At 38.4% G+C, this 26,678-nt stretch overlaps 2 protein-coding genes, 1 long non-coding RNA gene and 1 pseudogene across 8 annotated transcripts in view; 3 read left to right on the top strand and 1 right to left on the bottom strand.

The window, feature by feature from the left end:
- The window catches only part of LOC145227738 (UDP-N-acetylglucosamine transporter SLC35D4 homolog), a 9,677-nt gene extending 5,431 nt beyond the window's left edge, over nt 1-4,246 (bottom strand). Inside the window, exon 1 of the mRNA XM_080092649.1 lies at nt 3,912-4,246. Within this exon, the coding sequence (XP_079948775.1) occupies nt 3,912-4,077 (166 nt within the window). The 5' untranslated portion in view covers nt 4,078-4,246. The remainder of the gene's footprint in view (nt 1-3,911) is intronic.
- On the top strand, nt 9-2,553 carry LOC145227740 (uncharacterized). The gene is made up of 2 exons (XR_013859959.1): nt 9-1,058; nt 1,122-2,553. It is a non-coding gene; the product is annotated as an uncharacterized LOC145227740 (long non-coding RNA).
- Nucleotides 4,247-15,538: 11,292 nt separating the features above from the next.
- LOC145230119 (uncharacterized) lies at nt 15,539-16,891 on the top strand (annotated as a pseudogene).
- Nucleotides 16,892-20,279: 3,388 nt separating this feature from the next.
- LOC145230729 (liprin-alpha-1-like) overlaps nt 20,280-26,678 on the top strand; it is a 38,393-nt gene continuing 31,994 nt past the window's right edge. For 3 of the 6 annotated variants that reach the window (XM_080096236.1, XM_080096238.1, XM_080096239.1), the window contains exons 1-10: nt 20,280-20,561; nt 20,820-20,928; nt 21,361-21,426; nt 21,497-21,595; nt 22,911-23,012; nt 23,331-23,495; nt 24,344-24,418; nt 24,677-24,787; nt 25,403-25,530; nt 26,161-26,254. In XM_080096236.1, the coding sequence (XP_079952362.1) occupies nt 20,845-20,928; nt 21,361-21,426; nt 21,497-21,595; nt 22,911-23,012; nt 23,331-23,495; nt 24,344-24,418; nt 24,677-24,787; nt 25,403-25,530; nt 26,161-26,254 (924 nt within the window). In that variant the 5' untranslated portion in view covers nt 20,280-20,561; nt 20,820-20,844. The remainder of the gene's footprint in view (nt 20,562-20,819; nt 20,929-21,360; nt 21,427-21,496; nt 21,596-22,910; nt 23,013-23,330; nt 23,496-24,343; nt 24,419-24,676; nt 24,788-25,402; nt 25,531-26,160; nt 26,255-26,678) is intronic. The other 3 variants (XM_080096240.1, XM_080096241.1, XM_080096237.1) reach the window with 2 other exon arrangements.

Genomic DNA, 26,678 nt, shown 5'->3' on the forward strand with positions numbered 1-26,678 from the left:
CGCTTGGGCACAAATTTGCTATGTTACGTCACATAGAACACCGACAATGTCGCATTGTTTAATGTCCATTGAAACGTGGTTATCTCTCGTTATGAGTTCTTTATTCACTTTGTTGATGAACTTCAACTGATTATACTGTTTTTGCATTATGGCGGGTAGTCAAATAAACGTGAGGAAATTGGCGGAGTTAGGAGTTTTGCAGGATGTAGGTAAATGCATAGTGTATTTACGAGCTCATGGTTTGCTTTCTCGGCAGCAAACTTGCCCAAAATGTGGTTCTGTCATGGAAGAAAAGGTTTGGGCGTCGGCCAAGGTCGATGGCCTAGCTTGGCGCTGTCCAGCACGTGTAAGTTGTTGTTTTGACGCATTTCGTTTATCTTGCAGTTGTCTGATTGTGTTTTTGGAGTTTAATTTTTTTTGGCGTTTGGCATGATATATACAGTTTTGAAAGTTATTTTGTTTTTGAATTGATTCGTTTGTGTATTAACAGGCATGCAGAAAAATAGTTTCCATCCGGAAAGGGTCGTTTTTTGAGAAAAGTCATCTCGACTTGCGTCAACTGGTGACACTAATGTATTTTTGGACATTAGATGTCTGCCAAGACGTAATTATGGCAGAGGCGTCAATCTCAAAGACCGTTTGTGTTGATTGGTGCAATTTCCTTCGTGAAGTAAGCTTATTCAGTAGATACAAGCTTTTATTGTAAACACCTTCGTCAGATATGCACGCAGGATCTCCTGTCCAGGCCCAACGTGATTGGCGGAGTCGGGCACATTGTGGCCATAGATGAAAGTCTGGTGGCACGCCGCAAACGTGGGTCAAATGCACAGGCGCGCCCAATACGGGAACAGTGGGTTTTTGGAGGCGTTGATCTTCAGACCAAGTATGACCTAAAATTATTGCATATTATTTGGCTAACAAACTCTTGTACAGGGAGTGTTTTTTGGAACTAGTCCCACGCCGGGATCGTGCCACCCTAGAAACAGTTATTGTCCGACACGTGGCCCCTGGGACAACAATCTGGTCGGATGAATGGGCTGCTTACAATCACCTATCTAGTAATTTGTTTTGTTTTTTTTTGACACGTTTTGCTATGTAATTGCTGGGCTGTTCAATTACAGGTTTGCCACACCAATACCAGCATCAAACCGTCAACCATTCTCATCGTTTTGTGACTCCAGCCGGAGTTCACACTAACGACATTGAAAGTTTGTGGTGTGACTGCAAACGTAAATTTAAACGCATGAACGGCGCTTACCGGGATTTTATTCCGTCTTACATAGACGAATGGATGTGGCGGCGTATGCGAGATAAGTCGCAGTATTTCCCCGACCTCATTAACGCCATTGCAAGCAACCCACTGTACCAGATATAAATGTAAATAGTTCCCTTAGTGGCTGTGATGAAAGACTGGTGCCACGACTCCGGGTCTCGACCCTGACGGTATCACCTGAGCTCTGAGCCCTCGTGTTAGAGAAAATGAAAAAAAACGCCCGGCAAATTTTTTCCCATCACAACAACTGGCACCTTGACGTGGTGTGATGGCTTTTCACTAAGACCAGTTTTCTGTCTGCATTATTTAATAAAAATGTTGTATCAGAAGTGTCAATGCAAACAATCAATTTTGAGCAGACGAGTTACATTGTTATTAGGTGTTTTGCGAAACAATTTGTTTGAAAGTTATCCAATCTTTTATAGACATTTACATGTGGAATAGCGGGCTTCGACAAAGTTTTGCATAGTTTCCCACAAAACCCTTGAGGAACCATAGTTGAATTTAGTCACAGTAAAGTTGTATGACTGAACGGTCTTGAAAATGTCAATGAAACAATGCTCACATTTGGGAAATAGAGAAGCTTTTTTGGATAAAGACAAGTCAAATTTTCATTTGCATAGTCACTTCATCATCACAGTTCCATTATCCTGCCGTAGGATCGCAACCGACCGCACGAGCCTAGCGGGGAACGTCCGGTTGCATGAGGCTGTTGTACCTGCGGGTTCTGCTGGCCAAATGAAATCCGCCAAACGGAAACACAAGGTCGGTTCTTCGCAACGTTTCCTGTGATCCCACAGACCCGGGTGTCAAAAGGACTGTTCGTTGCGACAATGAGAATGGTGCCGTCGAGCATCTCCTCATTATGCAGCTTGTGTAAGATCGATGACGAGATCTATGATGTTGTTCGCTGTAAAAAGTGCTGCTGGCCTTCTGCCCGGACGGTTGGTCTGAAAAGACCGAATCCTACGGCAGTTTTTCGGTCTTTTGTATATGTCTAAGTATAATCTCGTTTCATGGTACAATACTAAAAAATAGAAAAGTAAAATCACACTAAGATAAAAACTAAAACACCCCTTAAAAAACACACAAGAAAAAAATTGAAAACTAGCACGAGTTCTGGTATGCAGAGATTTGATGGCGTGTGGTAACCTCGATGGCAAATTGTTCTTGTGCCGAACGCGATGTTTACGCGTGGATGAAAGTTTTCAGCCTTTCGGGTGTTGTGATGGTGTACTGACGTAATATGCGTGAACAGGACTCATGTAATAGTTTGGCTACCTCATGTTTGTAAATATCTTTGCATTTTAGGAGACACAAGTCATGATATAGTTGGGTAGCGCGACACCGGTAAGGGCTGCATGCGAGTTATATTTCGCAAAATTCTGTTATGTTTAATGTTGTTAGTTTTAATTTGTGCAGTGTGGCCGCTGCCCACGGCCGGGACGTCATATTGCAGATAGGGGTACGCAAAAGAGTAGTACATAATACGGAGATACTGTCTCAGAGTAGTCACGTATTTCGAACACTAAAACGAAGGCTTGTGCTAGGTTTGGCTCCACATCAGCTATGTATTTTTCCCATTTTAATACATCGCTATTTGTCGGCCTCTCATCCGAAATGTACTTGATCTGTCGATTTGAAACTTGGCACGAATATTCACAAGGCATTTAACTTTCCACTCACTTTGACCCCACCGACCTAACCCCAGGCATTGTGACGTCACATTTATGCGAAAACTACCTTTATTCAAACAATCGCTAGGTGACGCACTTCTATGGGGGTGCAACGCGGGGGGGTGCAAGCTGGAGGGGAAGGATAGGCCTTTCCAACAATGTCTCGATCGCCCTTCTGCGATCTCAACTTTGGCTGCAGCCAGCACCAGAACTACTGGCCATTTCCTGATCGTACGAAACGATGTTAGTTTTGCAATCTTCTGCTCATTGGATTTATGTTATTAAAAGGAACCCAATATCGTCATAATTCGGATAAACATAGAAATCAGCATACTGAATACGTTTTCTTCAATGTTTTAAACATTTTAGGGTGTTTTAAATTTATAGGATGTTCAAAAACGTTAGGTTATTGCAAGAACAACGCCAACAACCAATGTAAAAATGATTGTGATTGATTTTCTCAAATGATTCACCCTTTCTACAAACTAAAAATTGTTTGTCATTGTACCTAAGTGAGAAAGCGCAGGTCATCGGCGAGCGAGAGGTGTTTTGCATTAGCGAGTAAGTTTAGACGTTGAATATATGTAGTTAGCGTGACCCGATTGACGTAATTTTTTGCATGACGTCATCCAAAGCCTTGATGACGTCACACACCAATTTTCAGCTTTCTGCGATGTGTATTTCGTAAAGTGTGAAATTTTCGTCGGGCGAAAGGGAAAATGTGTGACGTCACAGTGACGTCATTATGTGCGTGACGTATCCGTACTATGACGTAGTTGATCATATGTAAAAGTCATTGGTGTATGTACAGGCAGGACGTAGTTATGACGTTGGGTCATGAAAGTATACCAGACCCCTGATCATTACCACTGGAAAGCTTTCCCAGCTATTAAATTTAACATACTGAACTTTTTTGTCTAAAAATGGCTTTAATATTGTGCTAAAACTGATCAAACATTTACCTGAATAAATCCAGATCAGTAAAAAAGCGACTAATGCCTGCCAGCCTTGAAATATGGTGGGATATTGAAATCCCAGAGACGTCAAAACATATTTGTTGCACAAAACTGCAGTCATGTACAAAACGCAATAGGTAGAATATTCCACAATGTTAGCACTACCCTGCATGGCAGGTTTGCAGCTATATTTTCTTCATGAACAAAAAAATAGGGCCACGTATAGCCCCTTCAACGCATTTCCATTCACCTGTGCAGGTTGTTTTAGCCGACGTATTATTATTACGTCACAAAACTGAGCGCAGGTTGATCGCTTCATTCTCTAATAAGCGTGCAATGCCCCAATGCACAAATTCGGTTTTGCGTTTTTTACAGTTTTTCGCGGCTTTCGAAAAAAATTGTGTGTACTTCGCCCACGGCTTTTCAGTTGTGCTTTTCAAATGGTAAAAATGTGTAGGGCTTATTATTACCAAATAACTACAAATACTGAAAACAAAAGAATAATTCGATGTTTTCAGACGGGAATTTTTCAAAACCAAATAGTTTTCGGACCACTGAGCTTTCTTTGGATTTTGTTCTATTGCCTGTTTAGGCTGCTGTCTGGGTTAGTTCCTTGTATAAGCGCAAAGATTTTCAAATGCATTTTTTGGCTAGCCCGAAGCGAGTTATAATATCCACAGTTTTATAAATTGATGCTTATTATTCGCTGACTATTCAAGCTTACGTAACAGGCCCAGGGCTTTGTTATGAACATTTACTGTTGTTTTTGAAAACTTTTTAGGGCAGTGGTTTTTAAGCAAAGGTACAAAGTGGGCTGCTTGGCATGGAAGCAAATAGGTATGAAAAAAGGCAAAGTACGTGACCGAAAAATAGTAATTACCTTAGGTTTAGGCGATTAACGTAACGGAGGTTGACGTTTTTATGTAAGTTCTAGCCAGGGGAACTTAATGTGATTAATCTTGAATTTGGTCCGGACCCGAAACTCAAGCAAAAACCCGAACCTTTTAAAGTCCTGCAACAAGCCACAAACCTAGTTTAACAGCACAAACAAATTTATAGAACTTTTTGTAAAACCCGCGACCATCCTTTAAAAACTGTAGACTGATTAGTACTTAATATACTTTTTTTGTTTAGGTTATCCACAGACTTTATACCACCAGTTGCCTAAGCTTTTTTAATTCGGACTTAAATTCTGCTGTAACCACAAACCAGCCAAAATGTTTTACAACAACAGCAGTCAGCAAGGCAATTACAGCAACAACTTGACATTTATCAGACGACAGGACACTCCACAATAGATGGTTGCCACCAGTTTTAACATTTTCAATTTCCTTTTCCTCTCCTGGACCTTATGGGGAATGTTTGCTTATGGGTTTCGTACCGAGAAGTTTAGATACGCCTGGACTGTAGAAACAAGCAAACGTAAAGGCAACTTTGTATTTTTGTGTGGCATTGTGGCCATGTCTAGTTGTTACTGCGTCCTGATCATAGACGCCGTGTTTTACAATTTGGCGTTTGGATATATCAATGCTTATCAGTGTGAAAAAACCCTGGATACTTTAGCCCCGTTTTACAGTGTTTCAACAATGTCTTTTTTGCTGTTTTACTGGTTAAGACAGCGCAGTTTATACCAACATCCAGTGATGAAAATAGATGCGAAAAAGAAGCTGATTAAATTTCTTAACCTATTTACCTTGGTCATTATACCACTGGGTGCAACAGCGGAGATTGTAAGTTTTGTAATTCCGTTTCAAACTAAGACCAAAGGAAGCGGTTATCAGTTTGTGGAAAATCTTACTCTTTGCCCAGTATACACATTTCCAGGACTCTTTGCCATTGGACGGTTTATGATGATATTTTTATTTGTTTATCCACTGAGACGTTCCGCAAAGGGCCCAAACAGGCATCACATCAGGGCAATGTTTCGCCGTTCAGCAATTTTGGTGTTTGTCACTGTTGTCTCTATTCAAACTCCCATTGTAATTGTGGCCACCGGCAGCAAGGCCTTTCTTGGATCAACAGTACACATTCCGACGATTCTATATGAAACCAACCTCATAATCATTACTCTCTGTGTCGTTTTGTCGTTTAAGGCGTACAAAGAGATCTTGCTGCCAAAATGCGAAAGAAAAAAATCGCCAAAATTGTCAGATACGACTCCTCCCAGCAAAACATCTACAACTCCATTTCCATTTGCTTAATATGGAAGTAAAATTGCAGTTGCTTGTACTAAGTTTTTTTTTGTGTATGTTTTGTTTAGTTAACGAATACTTTTTGCGTCGGTTATGTTTAAAAATTATTGCCTAAATTGAAATCCCAGAGACGTCAAAACCAATTTGTTGCACAAAACTGCAGTCATGTGCAAAACGCAGTAGCCAGCTTAGTCCACGATGTTAGCACGACCCTGCATCTTGCAGATGTATTTTCTTCATGAACAAAGAATTTATGGCCACGTTGGCCCTTCAACGCATTTTCATTCACTTGCATGTGTAGGTTGTTTTAGCCGACGAACTATTATAACGCTGTTTTACATGTGTGTGTTTTGCATTTTGTCGCTTTAAAAGAAATTTGTCCTGCAAGTTATGTCATTATCCTGATGAAGGCGTCTTGTATAGGACGTCGAAACGTCGATTGTTTACAATAAAACTGCTGGATGAGCAATACTTGGTCGAACTATTATAACGTCACAAATCTGAGCGAAGGTTGATCGCTTTATGCTCTAATGAGCGTGCAATGCCCCAATGCACAATTTCGGTTTTGCGTTTTTTAGCTCTTTTTGCAGCTTTCGAAAACATATAAGATTGTGGTCTGACAAAAAATTCCATGCTGTTCCCTATGAATGATATAATGTTTAACTGTTTAAAGTAAACGATGCCAACTATCATTTAACAAATAACTAAAAACGTTGTTTTGTACATTAGCGCAAAACATTTTTGTTAACAATTTATTTACAGAAATGCTCTCAAGGCAAGATTGACATATCAAATGGCATAAGATCTGAAGAGTGTAGTCGTCAAAAATCAATCGTCAAAAAAACGGTCAAATAAAAGCATCAATTTACAACGTTGGTGGAACCAGTCAAGTTGGGACCTAGAAGCTAACCACCCGTGTTGGGGAAAGAGGGTGGGGTTTAAAAGAAAAAAAAACACGCAAAAGGATAAAACCAAAAAAGTAAATCTTCACGTAACGAACAAACAAACACAGAAATTTTCAAAAATAACTGCAATTTTCCATTTTGTTTCTTGCATATTAAACAAAAGGAAAGGAGGTTGTAGATGTTTTGCTGGGAGGCGTCGTCACTGACGATGAGTTCTGTGTATTTCTTCTTTCGCATTTTGGCAGCAAGATCTCTTTGTACGCCTTAAACGACAAAACGACACACAGCGTATTGATCATAAGGTCGGTTTCAAATAGAATGTTCGGACCGTGTACTGTTACTCCAAGAATGCTTTTGCCGCTGCCCGAAACCACAATGGGTGCTTGATTGGAGACAACAGTGACAAATACCAAAATTGCCAAACGGCGAAACATTGCCCTGATGCGGCGCCTGTTTGGGCCCTTTGCAGAACGTCTCAGTGGATAAACAAATAAAAATATCATCACCAACTGTCCAACAGCGAAGAGACTCGCGCTCATGTATAGTGGCCACAGAGTAAGATTTTCTAAAGCAAGATATCGACATCCGCTTCCTTCGGTTTTAGTTTGAAACGGAATTACAAAACTTATAATCATCGCTATTGAACTCAGTGGTAGAATGACCACGATAAATATGTTGAGAAATTTAATCAGCTTTATTTGTGCATCATGTTTCATCACTGGATGTTGGTATAAACTGCGCTGCCGTAACCAACAGAACAGCAAAAAGAGCAGTGTTGAGACACTGTAAAACGCAAGTATGGTGTCCAAGGTTTTTTCGCATTGATAAACGGCATTAATGTCTCCAAACGCCAAATTGTAAAACACGGCGTCTATGATCAGGGCGCAGTAGCTGCTAGACATGGCTACAATAGCACACAAAAATACAAAGTTGCCATTACGTTTGCTTGTTTCTATAGTCCAGGCGTACCTAAACTTCTCGTTACGAAACCCATAAGCAAACATTCCCCATAAAATCCAGGAAAGGAAAAAGAAGTAGAAAATATTAAGACTGGTGGCAGCGATCCATTGTGGAAGGTCCTGTCGTCTGGTAAATGTCAGGTTGCTGCTGTAATTGCCTTCCTGATTGCTGTTGTTGTGAAACATCTGGATTGGTTTGTGTTTGCAGTTACAATAGAATTTAACCATACAAACAAAACAAACGTTTTACTGTTAGATTTGACAGCGCATTAAACTTCTTGGTGCAAAGTCTAAAAGTGAACAATAATAAAAGTTAATCCTTATACTTACATTGATAATACGACCTACGTCGATTAAAATGGTACAAAATCTTCTTTAAGCAAGAAACTACGGCAAAACTTCGCAAAATCATAATCTTAAATATAGATAATGTATGTAGATAATTCTAATTTTTTTTTTCGGAGCGGGTATTGCAAAAATGACAGGTTTGGAGTACAGTTCCAACCATTCCACTTTTACGCAGTTCATTTATCTATAGCTTTCTGTCCTATTGTGAGCTTTTGAAAAAGATTCGGGTTCGGACTTGTAGCCTATACTTTCGGGTCCGGATCAATTTCAGGCACAATTACTTCTTTCGGCTGACTGGCATGTCTTGTAAAAACGCCAACCTTAGTTACGTAAATTGCTTTACCCTGTGGCTGTTACCCTTGTGTGACTACATGCTTTACAAATACGCCTAAAGAACTTTAATTTTGGCTACTTGTCTACCGCTTGCTTCAGTGCTAATGTTATACGCGTTCTGAAAAACTACAGCCTTCAAATGTTTCTCAAACCAGCATAAGTTAAAGTTTACAGCGACGTCTTTGGCCTGTACGTGAGCTGTAATAGTCAGAGTTTAAAAAGAATTGAAATATGGAACTGTGATTACAACTCTTTTTACCGTAACGAGCTTGCCCGAAAATACGCATAGGCTGCTGTGAGCTTAATCATGGAACTAACCTAGACAGTCAACAGGCAGCAGAAAAAACGAGTAAAAACCCAACAAAGTTCAGTGATCCGAAAACCATTTGGTTGTGGAAAATTGCCGTTTGAAAACGTCAAATTGTTTTGTTTGCAGCGTTTGCGGGTATTTGTTATGACTAATTGAAACAAAGTCATGCACCTACCAAATAACATCTCATGCAAAATACTCAATTTTTCCCTCGCCAGAAAAGGAATGCAAATCTAAAACTTGCAGATTGAGTGCCCTAGTTTCGCTGAAACTGCTTTATAATTGAAAATACATGCATCTTTACATTTTAATGTGTATGTAATTCCATGAATACCAAAGAGTATATGTAGCAAAAATTCGGGTAGACTATAAGCAAATTGCTTACTTGGCAATTATTGACATTGCAAACACCTATGCTTCGTTGCGCGGCCCATCGGAAACTATAGCAGACCTGTGCCGTGAGTTCTTGTGTTTGTAGCTCTACCAAAAATCGTAGTAGAATGTAGCACAGAAATCATAAAATTGCTTTTATTTTTTTTAAATTTCTCTGGACAACACAATCGATAAAGTTTTCGAAAAACAACTCCCAAAACGTAAAGGTTAATTTTAGGATCACTGGGCTTCAGGAGGTTTCACTCGTTTCTTTCTGCTGACTGTTTACTGTCTGACTTGCATGAATAAGCACAAAGGTAACTAACCTTAGTGTATTTTCGGGATAGACCACAGATACTTACGGCGAAGGAAGTTTACGGCTCACGTATAGGCTTTAGGGCTTTGCTGTAAACTGGAGGCGCTTGTTCATGAGCAAGGGTGCAATACAAACAATAAAAGGAGGGAATAAAAGAAAAAAAGTAAAAATAAAGTTTCTTTCGGCGTATTTGTGAGGCAAGCTGCAAAAAGGTTATTTACCACAGGTTCAAAAAACTAAATTTTGTGAAGTTTGGCGTTAGTATGAGAGATGTTAGCCTGCCAAACGCAGAATTTGTTCTTAAATTTGTATCGAACCTGAAAGTACTAGCCTAAACCCGAAGTCCATAATAGGACAGAAGCTAAAGTTTACCGAGAGAAATCATTAAATCAGATCGCAGACAAAATGGAAACTGCAAAAGTAGCAGAGTTGGAACAGTACTCTGAATCTGGCCTTTTTGTAATACCCGCCTCGAATAACTCTATAGGCTAATTAGCATTATCTTAAGGCAGTGGTTCTCAAACTTTTTTGACCGCGACCCAAATCTGGGCCGTATGAACATCTCACGACCCAAGCCTCAAACATCAAAAATGTGACTACAATTTCGAGGCCATCCTTAAACGCTAATTCTTACATCTCCCGTTAAGTTACCGGGATGCAAGATTAACTTCCTATTATTATTTCCCGTGCTATGACGTTACAATCGCCATGTGCGTAACAGTAAAATTGGAAGGCTATTGTCTGTATGTTGTAATGATTGGTTCATTTTACTGTACAACGTGGTCGAGTGATGTGACTTTATTTTTGCTTTAAGTAAATTCGTTTGTGTTTTATTATTGCAGTAATAGTTCATTTGTGCAAAATTGAATCACCATAGCGCGACCCATTTTTTGACCATGCGCGACCCATGTTTGGGTCGCGACCCATACTTTGAGAACCACTGTCTTAAGGGTTACCATTAGAGCTACTCTTTCCAAAGTTACCACGCTTATAACGGGGATTTTGTACCATTTAGTCGACGTGTCGGTACATTCAGCGGTGGGATTTAAATTTTCATATTTAATATTTTTCAGCCGGTTCTGTTACAAAAAGTCCATTGAGCAGTAATGCTAACCGTTTCGCAGATCTCAAAAAATTTCGTGAGACGGTTCTATAGAACCGGTCTGAACCGACTGAATCCCATCATGGGTACATTGTTTTATCAATAAGTCTACGCATAAACTTTTATTTCTGTTCATCCACAGACTTTACACCATGAAAGTAGCTGGTTAATGCGTCTGTAAATATAGCAGTGAGCTCTTTTAAATAGATTGAATTTGCTGTAACTGAAACCCAATCAAAATGTTTCACAAAAACAGCAGCCAATTAGGCAATTACAGCAGCAATCTGACATTTATCAGTCGGAATGTTTGCTTATGGATTTCGTGGCGAAAAGTTTAGATACGCCTGGACTGTAGAAACAAGCAAACGTAAAGGCAACTTTGTATTTTTGTGTGGCATTGTAGCCATGTCTAGCTGTTACTGTGTCCTGATCATAGACGTCGTGTTTAACAATTTGGCGTTTGGAGATGCTAATGCCGATTATCAATGCGAAATAACCCTTGATACTTTAGCCACGTTTCACAGTGCCTCAACACTAATTTTTTTGCTGTTCTATTGGTTAAGGCAGCGCAGTTTATACCAACATCCAGTGATGAAACAGGATGCAAAAAAGAAGCTGATTAAATTTCTTAATATACTTACCGTTGTCATTCTACCACTGTGTTTAATAGCGGAGGTTTTAAGTTTTGTAATTCAACTCCAAACTGAGACCGAAGGAAGCGGTTGTCAGGTGATGGAAAATCTTACGCTGTGGCCAAAATACACGGCCGCGGGTATTTTTACCATCGGACGGTTTATGATGATGTTTCTTTTCGTTTATCCACTCAGACGTTCCGCAAAGGGCCCAAACAGGCACCGCATCAGGGCAATGTTTCGCCGTTTGGCAATTTTGGTATTTGTTACTGTTGTTTCCAATCAAGTACTCATTGTAATTGTGGGCATGGGCAATAGGGCCTTTCTTGGATCAACAATTCACGGTCCGGCGATACTATATGAAACCAACCTTATGATCTTTACCATCTGTGTCGTTTTGTCGTTTAAGGCGTACAAAGAGATCCTGCTGCCCAAGTGTAAAGGAAAAAAATCGCCAGATACGACGCCTCCCAGCAAAACATCTACGACTCCATTTCCATTTGTTTAATTTCCAATGAAATTGCAGTTGCTTGTAATTTTTGTGTGTATGTTTTGTATATAAAAGGTTGATCGCTTCATGCTCTAATCAGCGTGCAATGCCCCAATGCACAATTTAGGTTTTGCGTTTTTTTAGCTCTATTTGCAGCTTTAAAAAAACATGAGATTGTGGTCGGGCAGAAAAATTCAAGCCGTGCTTTATAAATGGTAAAATGTTTAGCAGTTTAAAGTGATTCTTAACCGCGCTTTTGTACATGTGGCTCCCAACTAAGTTTACTTATTTTGCGGTCCTCGCCAGACCTCAGAAAATCACTAAAGATGATTATTACCATATATGGCTTGATATGATAAAAGCAAAAAAATCAATGTTTCAAATTGTTTGTCTCATAAGTCAGATTCAGTATTCTTTTTGCAGAAAAGAGTTATTAACAAAAAGTAGCTATTCAGATTCTTGTTGTTTTCTGCATTCTTTATTTAATTCGTTTTTTGCGGCTCCTTACACACTTGCAAAAACTTCTTTTGGTCCCGACAATAAAAAAGGTTAAATAAAGGAAACGATGCCAACTCTGATTTAACAAATCACTACAAACGCCACAAACAAAAATACCCTTAAAGTTGTTTTGTAGGTGGAAGCAAGCATTTTTGTTAACAATTGATTTACAGAAATGCTCCCAAGGCAAGATTAACAATTTAAATGGCATATAAATGGTAAGCTCTGAAATGTGCAGTCGTTAAAAATGCGGTCGAAATAAACAAAGCAACAATTCACAAAAATACTGCAAGCGAAAGGGTAAAAGCGAATAAATTAAATCTTCATGTATTGAGCAAAGAAACATTGAAATTTTCAAAACTGACTGGAATTTCCCATTTTGTTGCTTGCACATTAAACAAATGGAAATGGAATTTTAGAAGTTTTGGTGGGGCGCGTCGTATCTGACGATTTTGGCGTTTTTCTTCTTTCACATTTTGGCAGCAAGATCTCTTTGTACGCCTTAAATGTCGTTAACGACAAAACTACGCAGAGCGTAATGATCATGAGGTTGGTTTCAAATAGAATGTTCTGACCGTGTATACTGTTTATCCAAGCATGTCCTGGGCGCTGCCCGAAATCACAATGGGTGCATGATTGAACACAACAGTGACAAATACCAAAATTGCCGAACGGCGAAACATTGCCCTGATGCGGTGCCTATTTGGGCCATTTGCGGAACGTCTCAGTGGATAAACGAATAAAAATATCATCACCAACTGTCCAACGGCGAAGAGACTCACGCTCATGTATATATTGGCCAAAGCGTAAGTTCTTTAAAAAACAAATATTGACATCCGCTTCCGTTGGTGTGAGTTTGAAAAGGAATTACAAAACTTAAAATTTCCGCTATTGAACTCAGTGGTAGAATGACTATGGTAAATAGGTTAAGAAATTTAATCAGCTTCTTTTCTGCATCCTTTTTCATCACTGGATGTTGGTACAAACTGCGCTGCCTTAACCAATAGAACTGCAAAAATAGCAGTGTTGAGCCAATGTAAAACGCAAACAAAGTGTCCAAGGTTTTTTCGCATTGATAAGCGGCGTTAATATCTCCAAAAGCCAAATTGAATACACGACTTCTCCGATCAGGACGCAGTAACAGCTAGACATGGCCACAATAGCACACAGAAATACAAAGTTGCCATTACGTTTGCTTGTTTCTATAGTCAAGGCGTACCTAAACTTTTCGTTGCAAAACCCGTAAGCAAACATTCCCCATAATATCCAGGAGAGAAAAAAGAAGTAGAAAATATTAAGACTAGTGGCAGCGATCCATTGTGGAAGGTCCTGTAGACTGATAAATGTATGGAAGTTAATGTTGTGATTAACTTGCTGGCCGCTGGTAAATGTATGCAAGTTGACGCTGTGATTAACTTGCTCGCCGCTGGTAAATGTATGCAAGTTGATGCTGTCACTGTCTTATTAATAATAAAATGTAGCAATGCGTTGATTAAAATGATAACTTACAAAATCCCCTTTAGGCGCGTAACCACGGTAAAAGTAGCTATGATAATCCTATAGATCAGTGGTCGACAACCGCCGGTCCGCGACCTAGTGCCCGCCAAGTTCGTTACCGGGCCGTACAGTTTATAAGTTAAATGCTTTGAAACATTTTGCACATGCATCCTGGGGATTAAATAAACTAATTTAAGCGGTTTTGTTGCTTAAATATTTGTAACTTATTTTTTTAAGGCCGTTTTGTGATAAAATTTCAGTTTCAAAAATGGTCCGCAGTGCAAAAAAGGCTGACGCACTCTGCTATAGATGATGTTAATTACAGTTTTTAGAGGGCGGATGTTACAAAAAACAAACAAACAGATTCATTTATCTGCTAACTGATTTAATAGTTTCACTCGGTACACTATAGCTTTCTGTTCTATTATGGGATTTTGTAAATAATGCGGTTTCGGGCTTGTACCTTCGGGACCGGATCAAACTAAAGCATAATTACTTCGTTCGGCCGGCCAGCATCTCACATAAAAACGCCAACGTTAGTAATGTTAATCGTTTAACCCTGTGGTTACTACCCTTTTATGACTACATGCTTCACAGATACGCCTAAAGAACCTTAATTTTGACTATACTTTTCTATACCCCTTTCTTCAGTGCTAATATTATACCCGTGCTAAAGAACCACTGCCTTACAAAAGTTTCTCAAAACTGCAATAAAGTTAAAGTTCATAGCGAAGTCTTTGTGACTGTGTTTGGCCTGTACGTTAGCTGAAATAGTCAGAGTTAAAAAAGCATTGATTTATGGAACTGTAATTTCAACGCCGTAACGACCTTGCCCGAAAATACGCATAGGCTGTTGTGTGCTTAATCATCATGCAACTAACCTAGACAGTAAACAGGCAGCAGAAAAAACGAGCGAAAACTCAAGAAAGCTCAGTGATCCGAAAACTGTTTGTGGAAAATTGCCGACTGGAAACGTCAAATCCTTTGGATTGAAGCGTTTGTAGTTATTTGTTAAATGATAATTGCCATGTACTATTTAACTAATTTAAACAAAACCATGCGCCTGCCAAATCAAATTACACCTAATGCAAACTAATTTTTACCTCTCCAGAAAAGGAATGTAAACCTAAAACTCGGAGATTGAGTGACTGCCACAAATTAACTTAAGTGCACTGAAACTTAACATCTCGATAGTTCTTGGTGTGCCAATAGACAGCGTTTAACACAAATTAGTACAGTTAGGATATCTGACCTGTCTAGTTTGCGACAATTGGGGGCTCGTCCGGGATAAGTTTTCTGTGTTGTTGTCTTACCTGTTAGTGAACCAAGAAAGAGATGGAAATGATTGCAGAAGTCGGAAAACAGCTGGGTTTGACTGGCGCCGATTTGGCAAAGTTTATCAACGAGCAACATGCATTTGAACGAGAAGAGCGTCGTTTGGCTAGAGAAGCTGAAGTTAGACGAATACAGGTGGAGACTGGAGCTGAGGAGCGACGCCGCGCAACCGAGGGAAAGCGTATACAGATAGATACAGGCGGAGGTCGAAGCTGAGGAGCGACGCCGCACTGCCGAGGAAAGACGAAAACAGGCTGAGGCCAAAGCTGAGGAGCGACGCCGCGCAGCCGAGACGGAATCTGAAATAATAAGTATCGGGGAAGATGCCCACGACAGAGCGGCGCACCAGTTGGAATTAAAAAGTATTGAACTACAACTGGCAGAAATCGGTGGAGCCCAACGCAAAGGGTCAGCGGGCAAAGCGAAAGCATCCAAGTTGCCTGCGTTCGTAGTTGGCAAAAATGAACTGGTCAGTTATCTGTTGCGTTTTGCTGTCACTTGCAAATGGAAGAGATCCGAATGGGCGAGCGCGCTTAGTGCCTTGCTAACGGGTCGAACATTGGATGTCTACTCAAGGCTTGGAGCTATCAACTCATCTCATGGAACAGGTACCGAAAACTTTAGATGGTTTGACTGGGATCGCCGAGCAGGTTCTGGCAGCACACAACCTAGAGATGGCTCACGATGTGCGTCAAGATGTAAGCGAGCTTTGTGCTGACTGCAAGCAAACTGATTATGCGACTGAGAAATGTACAAAGCGTAAACCAGATGCCAGAATACCTACAAAATGTTTTCTGTGCGACAAAGTGGGACACATCGCTAAAGATTGCCATTCGCGTGCTTTGCCACCGGTGATGATGTCCAGCTCGGCAGCATGTTCGATAGAGGGAGTCGAGCAGCAAAAAATTGGGTCCAATCTGCCTTTGCGTGAAGGCGTGGTAAACAATCAGACAGCGACTGTGTAGAGACACAGGTTGCACGGGTGTTCTGGTCGACAGGAAATTCGTCCATGATGATCAAGTCTCTGACAGGCCAGGTATTCTTAGTTTGGCCGACGGTTCTGTCGTATCAGCTGAGGTGGCCAAAATGGAAGTAAACACTCCATATTTGACGGGAGAGGCCGAAGCGTTATGTTTGAAAACCCCGTCGCATGATTTGGTTATTGGAAATATTGGTGGAGTCCGATCGGCGGAAGATTCAAATCCGCTATGGCGAAAAACTAACGCAGTTTCGGCGCGGTTTCACAAGAAGACTTTGAAGACCAAGGCCAAATCGCTGGTAGTACCGCCAAACAAGAGATGGCTTTTGAGAAATCAGACGGAGTTCGAAAGGTCCAAAAAGCGACCGTGGAAGCGATTACATGAGTTGGCCTAATTAAATACCTGTTTTGTTTAACGTTGTGTTTTCTTGTTCGTTCTTTATGTCAATTTGTGTGTTTTGTGATGTCGAAATTTGAGTATTTCGCTTAGGTTCGTGTATGTAAATCCCATTTTCGTTAAAAATCTATTGCCAACCTACAGCGTACTACACTAATAGTTAATATTGTGCTTTTTGTATTATTTTGCTACATTGGGATTTGCAAAATGAGTAACACTGTCAGATGATTTTTGTTTTGAAATACCGTTTCTTAAATGGCGATGTGACGGTATCATTGCCCCCCTGTATTTTTTCCTGCGGACACCCATGACTGACAACAAAAGGATTTGATGCTTTCAGACGGAAACTTTAAAACTGTTACTGTTTAGACCAGTGGTTCAAGCGCGGATACAATAGTAGGCTACTGACACGGAATCTTAAGGTATGAGAAAGGGTAAAAACAAAGTAAAGGCTCTTAGGTGTATTTTGAGTAACGTGGCCGACAAATGGTAATTACATCAGGTTTAGGCGGTTAACGTAACGTAGGTTGACGTTTTTGGGAGAGATGCTAGCCAGCCGAACGAAGTAGGCTAACTATATGCTTGATTTGGTCCAGGCCCGAAAGTGCAAGTCCAAACCGGAACATTTCAAAGTCCCGCAATCAGCCAGAATGCTATAGTTTACCGAAAAAAACTTTTAAACTTTGTTGGGAGATAAAATTAACGAAGTACATAAACAGCAAAATTATAGAACTGTATTTCGAATCTAGCCTTTTTGTAACACCTGCCCTTAAAAATTGTAGGCTGTAGCTTTATCTATAAGATTGTCATGAAGGTTACCCTTATCGAAGTTGCATGCTTTAAGGGGGATTTGTGCGATTTAGTCGACGTGTTGGCACATTGTCTTTCACTAAATGCTTGATGAACTTTTTTTTGTTCAGGTTACACAAGTAGTTTAATGCTACAGTAAATTTAACAGTAGGCTTTTGTGATTCGTGCTTGAATTCTGCTGTAACTACAAACCAACCAAAATGTTTCACAATAACAGCAGTCAGCAAGGCAATTACAGCAGCAACCTGACATTTATCAGTCGCCTGGACACTCCACAATGGATCGTTGCCACTAGTCTCAACATTTTCTATTTCTTTTCACTTTCCTGGATTCTGTGGGGAATGTTTGCTTACGGGTTTCGTAGTGAGAAGTTTGGGTACGCCTGGACTATAGAAACAAGCAAACGTAAAGGCAACTTTGTTTTTCTGTGTGCCATTGTCGCTATTTCTAGCTGTTACTGCGTCCTGATCATAGACGTCGTGTTTTACAATTTGGCGTTTGGAGATATTAACGCCGCTTATCAGTGCGAAATAACTGTAGATACTTTAGCCACGTTCCATAGTGTCTCAACACTTATATTTTTGCTGTTTTATTGGTTACGACAGCGCAATTTATATCAACATCCAGTGATGAAAAAGGATGCGAAAAAGAAGCTGATTAAAATTCTTAACATATTTACCGTGGTCATTCTACCACTGTGTTCAATAGCAGAGGTTGTTAGTTTTGTAATTCAATTTCAAACTAAAACCGAAGGAAGCGGATGTCAGATGATGGAAAATCTTACTCTTTGGCCACAATACACGGCCGCGGGTATTTTTGCCATCGGACGGTTTATGATGATATTTCTTTTCGTCTATCACTGAGACGTTCCGCAAAGGGCCCAAACAGGCACCGCGTCAGGGCAATGTTTCGCCGTTCAGCAATATTAATATTTGTCACTGTTGTCTCCAATCAAGTACCCGTTGTAATTGTGGGCATCGGCAGCAAGGCCTTTCTCGGATCAACAATACACGGTCCTGCAATTCTATATGAAACCAACCTTATGATCTTTACCATCTGTGTAGTTTTGTCGTTTAAGGCGTACAAAGAGATCTTGCTGTCAAAATGCAATAGAAGAATAACACAAAACTCATCGACCGTGACGACGCCTCCCAGAAAAACATCTACGACTCCTATTCCGTTAGTTTAATGTGCAAAAAACAAAACGGGAAATTGCAATGTTCAATTGAATACATGAAGGTTTACTTTTGTTCAATACATGAAGGTTTACTTTTTTCTTTTTGCTCATTTGCGTGCAGTGTGTTTGTAAATGATGGCTTGGTTTATATTGAGCGCAGCTATTATGTAAACCTTGCTTTAACAACATCTCTGTGAAAAACAAATTTGTTCGCGATTAAAAATTGTTGACAAAAATGTTTACTTTGATGTACCAAACAACTTATAAGAGGAAAAGTGGCCCAGTGAAGCTGAAAATACTTCATAATTCTAAATACAAACATCTTTACATTTTTCTGTGAATTTCATTTATAAATACCAGAGAATGTAATAGATAAATTTTTTTGGGGGCAATTGTGTCTCCACGAGTTCTTTCACCAAGCGAAATAAACCTAACTTAGACAGCAAAAATCCGTAGTAAAATACAGCACAGAAATCATAAAATTGTTTTGATTTTGTTGAATATTTCTATAGAACGCAATCGATTTCGATTTATCTTTGATTCTTGGCAGAGAATTGGAAAATTAGGACGCGCTTGTTCCTAACCTAACCTGTTTTTTTAATACTAATGTCTTTTTTATTCTTTTAAACGTGTATGAAATGCTATTTTTGTAATTAAAATGTGTTTATTTATTTAACCGACCGATTTTGTAATTAATTTGTAGATAAGGCAAAATATGATTTTTAATGGTTTGGAATATTTCTTTTTTCCGAGGTTCTCAAAAAGACCCATGATTCGTGTATGGAATGCTAATGGTTTGTGTAATAGCAATCAGATGATTGAATTCATTAATTGTTGATCCCAATTCCCAATATTGTGTGTTTTTGTCAGAAAATTTTGCAGAAATCAGTAGACATTAGACAAGCTGTGTTTGATTTGAAATGACGAGGCTTTAATTCCACCTGACAGTAGTTCTAAGTTCTAACCCCATATTCTCAAATCTATCTGGGTAATGACTAGAACAACTTCTAGTAGCAATTGCTAGTAGTAAACCTTTATATGATGCAATATGCAACCAAGCATGACTACTGCCTAGGAAAGGTGAAAGTTTAGCGACAAGAGCAAAGAAAGAAGTATTCTGGAGCAAAGAAAGTAGTATTTTGCCCAGTAAGTTCTAGGGGCAAGTTGAAACTAACAGGTTTTGCATTTACTTTTTGTTTATGACAGACAATGTAATTTTTTGTGAGACATTTGTGTTTATTTTTTGAGATTGGAGACTAGATTTGTCAAGAATTTCTTGATGACAGTTTCTTGAAAGGGAACTCTAGTTGGCATGTAACTTAAGTGCTCATGATAAGTTGTCTTGCTAAAGTTGTGCAGCAAGCTAATGGAGTCTTACACGAAAAAGTAAATATCTGTATGCCACATACATTGTTACTTCTAATTCATGTTATCCTATTTGAATGCTACAGGCCTGCTTGGTGTGTGCATAAAAGTGCTTTGGCTTAGACACAGTTCTGCAGTATACTTTGTGTAGTTAGCAAAAAGTTAGCAAGCGCTTATAGCAGGTTGCTGTTTCCTTTCGATGTGTTGGTAATATTAATTGGTTGTGTTTTACTTTTATACCCAGTGTTTTGGAGAACGACTAGTGACCCAATTGTGGGTGAAATATATATTGTTAAACAATATTTGTTGACTGATTCTGATTAGGAAGCACTGTTGCTTTGTCAATTGTTTAAACATGCTTTACAGATACTATTTTTTGTGTTTTAGATTTTCGATGTGCCTTGGTGCATGAGAGTGAAATAATTTTAGATTAGTAAGTGGCACTGGCATAGCGGCAATGTAAATCAGCTCTCACACTAAGATACCTTTCAGAATTACAATTAATCCACTTCAAAGGACATATCGTTCTCATAACAGTTGGTACCTTGTTTCCACTCCACTGGCAACCCAAGTCTAAATTTTCCTGTTTTAACTTTTGCACAAAAATGTTGAGGATGTAATTTCTAATAGAGTTTGGTGGTAAGTAATAACCTATTTCAATATATATGCTATTGCTGCCAGGCATAATATCAAGTTTATAGAGCTCTTCTGGCAAGTATTTTTATTTAGATGTTTTGACGTCCTATACAGGTCGTCTTCATCAGGGTAAATAACACTGAATGTGTTTTAGTACAGTGCACGATAAACAGAGGATATTGCATTAGATCTTAAAAACCTATTTCTTCCTTGCACTATATCTGCAGAAGGATGTTTAAAACTTATCTGTACACTTTTAAGGGTAAGCAAACAGCATAGCCACAAGATGATGTGTGATATTATGCCCACCATCAGCGAAGATCGCATCAGTAACATTGGTGCAGATGGGGCTGAGGAAGAGGAAGACAAGGTAAAACATTCATTCAAATTCACAAAAATACGTGATTTTAAAGTTACCAATTTTTTAGCGGACTCAAAAGTTTTTAATATGCAGTAAATCCTTTATTAATTGGGATTCAGTTAACCTGGATCTTTGCCTAGTTTTGACTAAACTCAAGGTATAAACGATTTGTAATGTGGTAAGACTTGAACTAATAAACATCGGTTAATCTTTACCTAATCCAGACAAATTTTTGGATCCTAACAGGGCTGGATTTGGACCCAATCTCTTTGGCATTTATTATGGGTTGTTTATTTGTCATTTAGTCAGTTTGTAGTAATTTGTGTGAAATGTTTTGCCATTGGTTCTATTTGCACTGAGTTTTCCTGATTTATTTGCGTGTTAGGCGAAATGTAAAGTTGTGTAAATGGAACCTTACGTTGACAAATATTTCTATGACAGGCAAACCTTGAGCAGCTTATGGTGACTGTTCTAGATGAACGCGACAAGCTTGCAGAAACACTGCAGGTAATGTTACAAATTTTGTTGGTCATTGTTGTGTATATTACTTTCGTAATATTTAAATGCCTTTATTCAGGAGAGTAAAGAGAACCTGGCTAGCACTAATTCCAAATTAGGGGAACTTGAAAAAGAACGTGATTTTCTGTTAAAACAACTTAACAACACGATGCCAACAGTAAGTTGATGTGGTGACTACGTGTATACTGTGTGCATGTTACATATTGTGTGGTATAGATAAGAAACCACAATCCTATCCATAAATCAGTAAGGAGTTTTACCTAAGAGTCTTAGGCTAAGACAAATATAATTGTGCTACTTTGCTATAATATTTATTGGATTAATGACTTGCATATTGCATAAAATTCTTTTATCCAAGATTTTATGCAGATTAAAACAGAATGTATTTCGGTAAACCGTTTGTGCACAAATAGTAAAGCATGCATTAGTTGTTCACTGTATGTAACATGTGTGCTTTACGGTGCCCCTTGCCTTGATAAAAAATTAATAGGTCAGTTTTTGTGTGGCACTTACTTTTGTGCAGTTGGCCCTTCATGTGTGCTTGCATTTTCTTGCTATATTATAAATGTCCAATACAGATTTTGCATTCAGTTTCTTCGGCCATTTGCTCACTGGACAATTCCCATTCCCATGGGATGCAATGGCACATTTGTATTGGGATATTTACAATGCTGTGTTGTGTATTTGAGAGGCACTTCCCTACCAGTAATGTGATTTCCAATACCTGATTGGCAGAATGGTGTTTCTCATTCTCATATGCCCTGAAAGCTGTTTTTGCTTATCAAAACTCTTGATCTGTATTCCAATGTGCTTAATGTTTGTAGCTATAAAATATTAGTAAAATAACTTTCATTGACTAAATGTAAAAATAAATTATGCTGGACTGAACACTTCTTTAAAATGTTTGTTAACACTACCACTTCATATCCATAGCAATGTATATAATTGTACTGTGTAGTGAAGTGACTTCGTCTATTATAAACATTTTATTTTATGCTTAACTCTAAAAGTTGTGCATAAATGTATGGTCAGACCGACTTGAAAGCTAATCTCATCATTCATTGCATAACCACTCAAGACTAAGACCACCCACTTTGAAATACCTTTGAAATTGTAATTTGCTCCCTGCAAACAATGCAGGATGCAATAAACACCTCTCTGTAAATAGCCAGTGTGTATAAGTTACAATCTTTAAAAAGTCTTGCAATAAGTTATTACTTGTGCTACTAACTGTATATATCCAAACTAATTTGAAACAAGCTCTAAAGTGTCACAAATCTTTGGCCAAAAGCGGTTTTCACTACTGTACCAATTGCAAAAATTTAAATAATCATTTAGGCCTATGTGTAGTGTGCATTGCAATTATGTTTGATTTTTATGACTGTGCTGTTATAGCTAGTTACATTACTGACAGGAAACGCGAAAGATTTGTTTGTGCGTTTCATACATTAAAATCTGTTTAATTATTCAAGGACTATGCTGCTTTGACCAAAGAACTTAATCAAGCCCGCGAGAAATTGCTCGAATACACGGAGGAAATAAATGACATGAAATCGGAGAGGAATAATACCAGGGTATGTATTTAGTGTTCTTCTTACATATTTGTGTTATCCACCTACCCCGTTGCTGTACAATTTCCATGCATCTTTTTTGGCTTTTTAAGTGTTGTTTAAGCTTTTGTATTACACAGTATTACTTTGCCAATATTATTTTTATTTTTTTTACGTGCACATATTTTTTTGTGTGGTATAATTTATGTGTCAACCTTTTAGGTTTATCATAAGTTTTTCATCCTGTGCACAAGATATAATGATCAATATTCTTAAAAATATGTTTTATATTTCAGTGGGTTGTTTGTTACAATGTCATCAAAGGTGTTTTTTTACTTTTAGCTTCTCTTGGAACATTTGGAAACGCTGGTTGCTAGGCATGAACGAGCTTTACGAATGACGGTTGTCAAGCGGCAACAGCAGCAAAATGCTGGAGTATCAAGCGAGGTTGAAGTTTTAAAAGCTCTGAAATCATTGTTTGAACATCATAAAGCGTTGGATGAAAAGGTGTGTTGGTTGTTACATCTTTAAACCCACAATTTTTAGTCCAAATCTTATGTTACCAGCATATACATTTTACAACAGTGAATAATGAAATGTCTACATCAGGGGCGTGCAACTGTTTATCGCAGTGGGCCACAACTTACAGTTAAAAGGGCCAGACAATAGTGCAACACATACATTTTTAAACAGCTTATTTAATAGCGCATACAATCAAGTTACTCTTTTGAGTACTTTTTAATCAATGGGATATCTGCTAACCTTTTCGTAGAATAAATGTATATTCACTGCACCTATAAAATATATTCACTGCACCTATAAATCATGTTACTGAATTATTGCTACAAAGGCAGTTCTGTCATAATGCACACTATGATGCAACAACGGGAATATGTCGTCACAGTGGATAAAACCTTATCAAGGTGTGACGTTGTACAAATTCGAAAATGACAGTGATGGTGTACAAATAGCAACATTCCATGCTCTAGCAGTAAAAAGTATTCATATTTAATGGAGCACTTTGAAGTCTGCGCGGGCCACGAAAATAGGTGCCGCGGGCAGGACACTGGCCCGCGGGCCATATGTTGCACGCCTCTGGTCTACATGATGTATTCTTTACAAAAGTTCTCTAGCAGTTACGATTTTGATCGAATTATTGCAATCAATATCAGGAAACAATGTTATAAATTTTTTGGTTAAATATACATTTTAAAAATATAATAGTTTTTTCTTGTATCAGTCAAAACTTATGCAATTGCTACTATAAAAATTCAGAAAAACATGAAAATTTTTAAGAAAGTGTAAAAAAACTTAAAAAAATGTGACAATTTTTATTAATTTCAGTATGTTTATAGGTAAGAGAAAAGCTAAAAGCAGCATTGGAGCGTGAAATGCATTTGGAAGAACTCCTTGAATCATCGAACCGTGAGGTGAGTTTGCCAACACAGCTGCTTATATGTTTAATTACTTTTTTCATACAGTGCATATTACTACACAGCATTTTACAGAGAATGCTGTTACCTAATGGTTCTACTATTGATTGTCAGAAAAATTTTCTAGTTTCAATTCTAATGCGCAGTTGTAGATTGCACTAAAATTGTTTGCACAGACAGGCATTTAAACCCTTTTCCTAGGAATGGCACTGTCATAAAGTGTCCCCTGATGTTTTATTCGTGTGTTTTATGCAGTGCAAAGTTTTACGAGAGCAAGTCAACCAACTGAAACTTCAAAATCAGTCTGGGAGCCATGAAAGCTTGAAGAAAAATGAACCTCAGAAGGAAAGAAATGGCTCAAATAATGTTGGTTTGAAAACATTAAACCAAAGCTTTTGCTAAACAATAACAACATTACTCTCTAATTAACATAACTATACCAGCTGTATATAGACAAATCGCAAAAAAGTGGGTTTGTGCTCTATGTCAATGATTTCCAACCTTTTTTGTGACCGCTACCACTTTAAGTTTACACTTTATCACCACTAAAACCACGTATGCTTTGAAAGTAGTATTTTCAAAATTTAAAAGATTCAATGCACTTTTTGGACTTGCAGTGCACCTTAATTCCCTGGAAACGCATGCAATGGTAAACGCATAATTGTTTTTGTTATAATTACAAAACAATTTAAGACAAATGGTTTTGTTTACAAAAAGTTACTAATATCCTAATTTTGCATCAGGATAGCAAGTGAAAGGCAACTCGGTGTTTTTGATATTAAACATTTTATGTCACAATAAACGATTCATGTGCAAATATATGCAATAAATGAAGTACTGAACGATATTCACGTTCCACCAGGAAAGCCATTGCATACCACTAGTGGGGAATCACTGCTCTATTTGAATTGATTTGGTGTTGAAATTGTTGGTCAATTTATGAGTAGCATTTCAAAACATTTCATTTTATTTTTTATGAAGAACATTACGAATGGAAACCGTGAAGTTGAAGTGGAAGCTAATCGAATTGTCCTCCTACAAGAAACCAATGATAAACAATCAAATGAACTCAACCACCTAAGACAGAGGGTCAACTCCTCCCTCAGTCGGTCAGTTTAAAATATTTTTTTACTTTTTTTCAAACGATGTTTCGTCCTTTTTAAATGTGATCCTATGCAAGCTTTGTCGAATATTGTCCCTGTTTTGTATGCTTAATAAAACCTACATATATTTTAACATTAGATGTAAATGTAAATCAAATAGGCTTGGTGTTTTTGTTTGTGTGAAACAAAATGTATTTATTGAATAGAATACCTCTAGCTCTTACGTTTTTCTTACAATTTTCAAAGTTTGGGCTTGTTTTTTGGAAGTTTTCAATTTTACTCAATGCTGTATATATACGATGTATCTGAACTGCTTTTGGTCATTCACTTTAAAGTTTAAGGGTAAACTGTTTGGTAATGCATTTTTATCTGTCACGGCAGTACAGTATTGTTAACAGATCACAGCAACATTAAATGCATATTCCATTCCAAATCTGGGACATGTTTTGTGAATGTCAAAGGTTACTAGTTCTTGGTGTAAAGTGGACAGTTATTAATTATTCATACCCCAGACAGTGTAGTTATTTACAACAATGCTCTGAGCACTTATCCTAGCAGTTGACCACTCCACCCCTGCCCTTGCATTGCTACAAACATGCTCCTATGCAATATTTCAACTGTCTTCTATTGTTTTAGCATTGGAGAGCTGGAAGAGTGTTTGGACACAGCTAGAAAAGACCTTATCAGGTCCGAAGAGCTGAACAACCGGGCTCAGAAAGAATCACGAGAGGTAATGTGAAGTATTGTGGCACATTGATTGAATTTGTTTCGTTTTTGGATGATGCTTCGTAAATGCAATTGTTAATGAAACTTTTTTTTGTTTGATGCTTGACAAAACAATATCAAACATTTTTATTACGCAAACCTTTAAAATGTGTTTAACATAACATATGCCAAACAAAGCAAGCCCAGATTTCGTTCATTTCAGCTTTTATCACACATTTTTTGACTATCATTCCCAGAGTAATACACAATATGAATATCAACATACTCGTGCACCAGGCCTATTAAAGGCATCAAACCGATTCTATACATTCTCTAAAACAGTCCCGTGCAACAAGGCAACCAGAAAACTGGAGCCTGCGGTGAGGTGACTTATGACCGGGCCAGGCCCTGAGCTACCCTGGCTCGCTGGTCAACCCACAGAAAGTCGC

This window comes from Phallusia mammillata, chromosome 5 (assembly GCF_965637545.1).
Source record: "Phallusia mammillata chromosome 5, kaPhaMamm4.hap1.1, whole genome shotgun sequence".
Taxonomy (NCBI): domain Eukaryota; kingdom Metazoa; phylum Chordata; class Ascidiacea; order Phlebobranchia; family Ascidiidae; genus Phallusia; species Phallusia mammillata.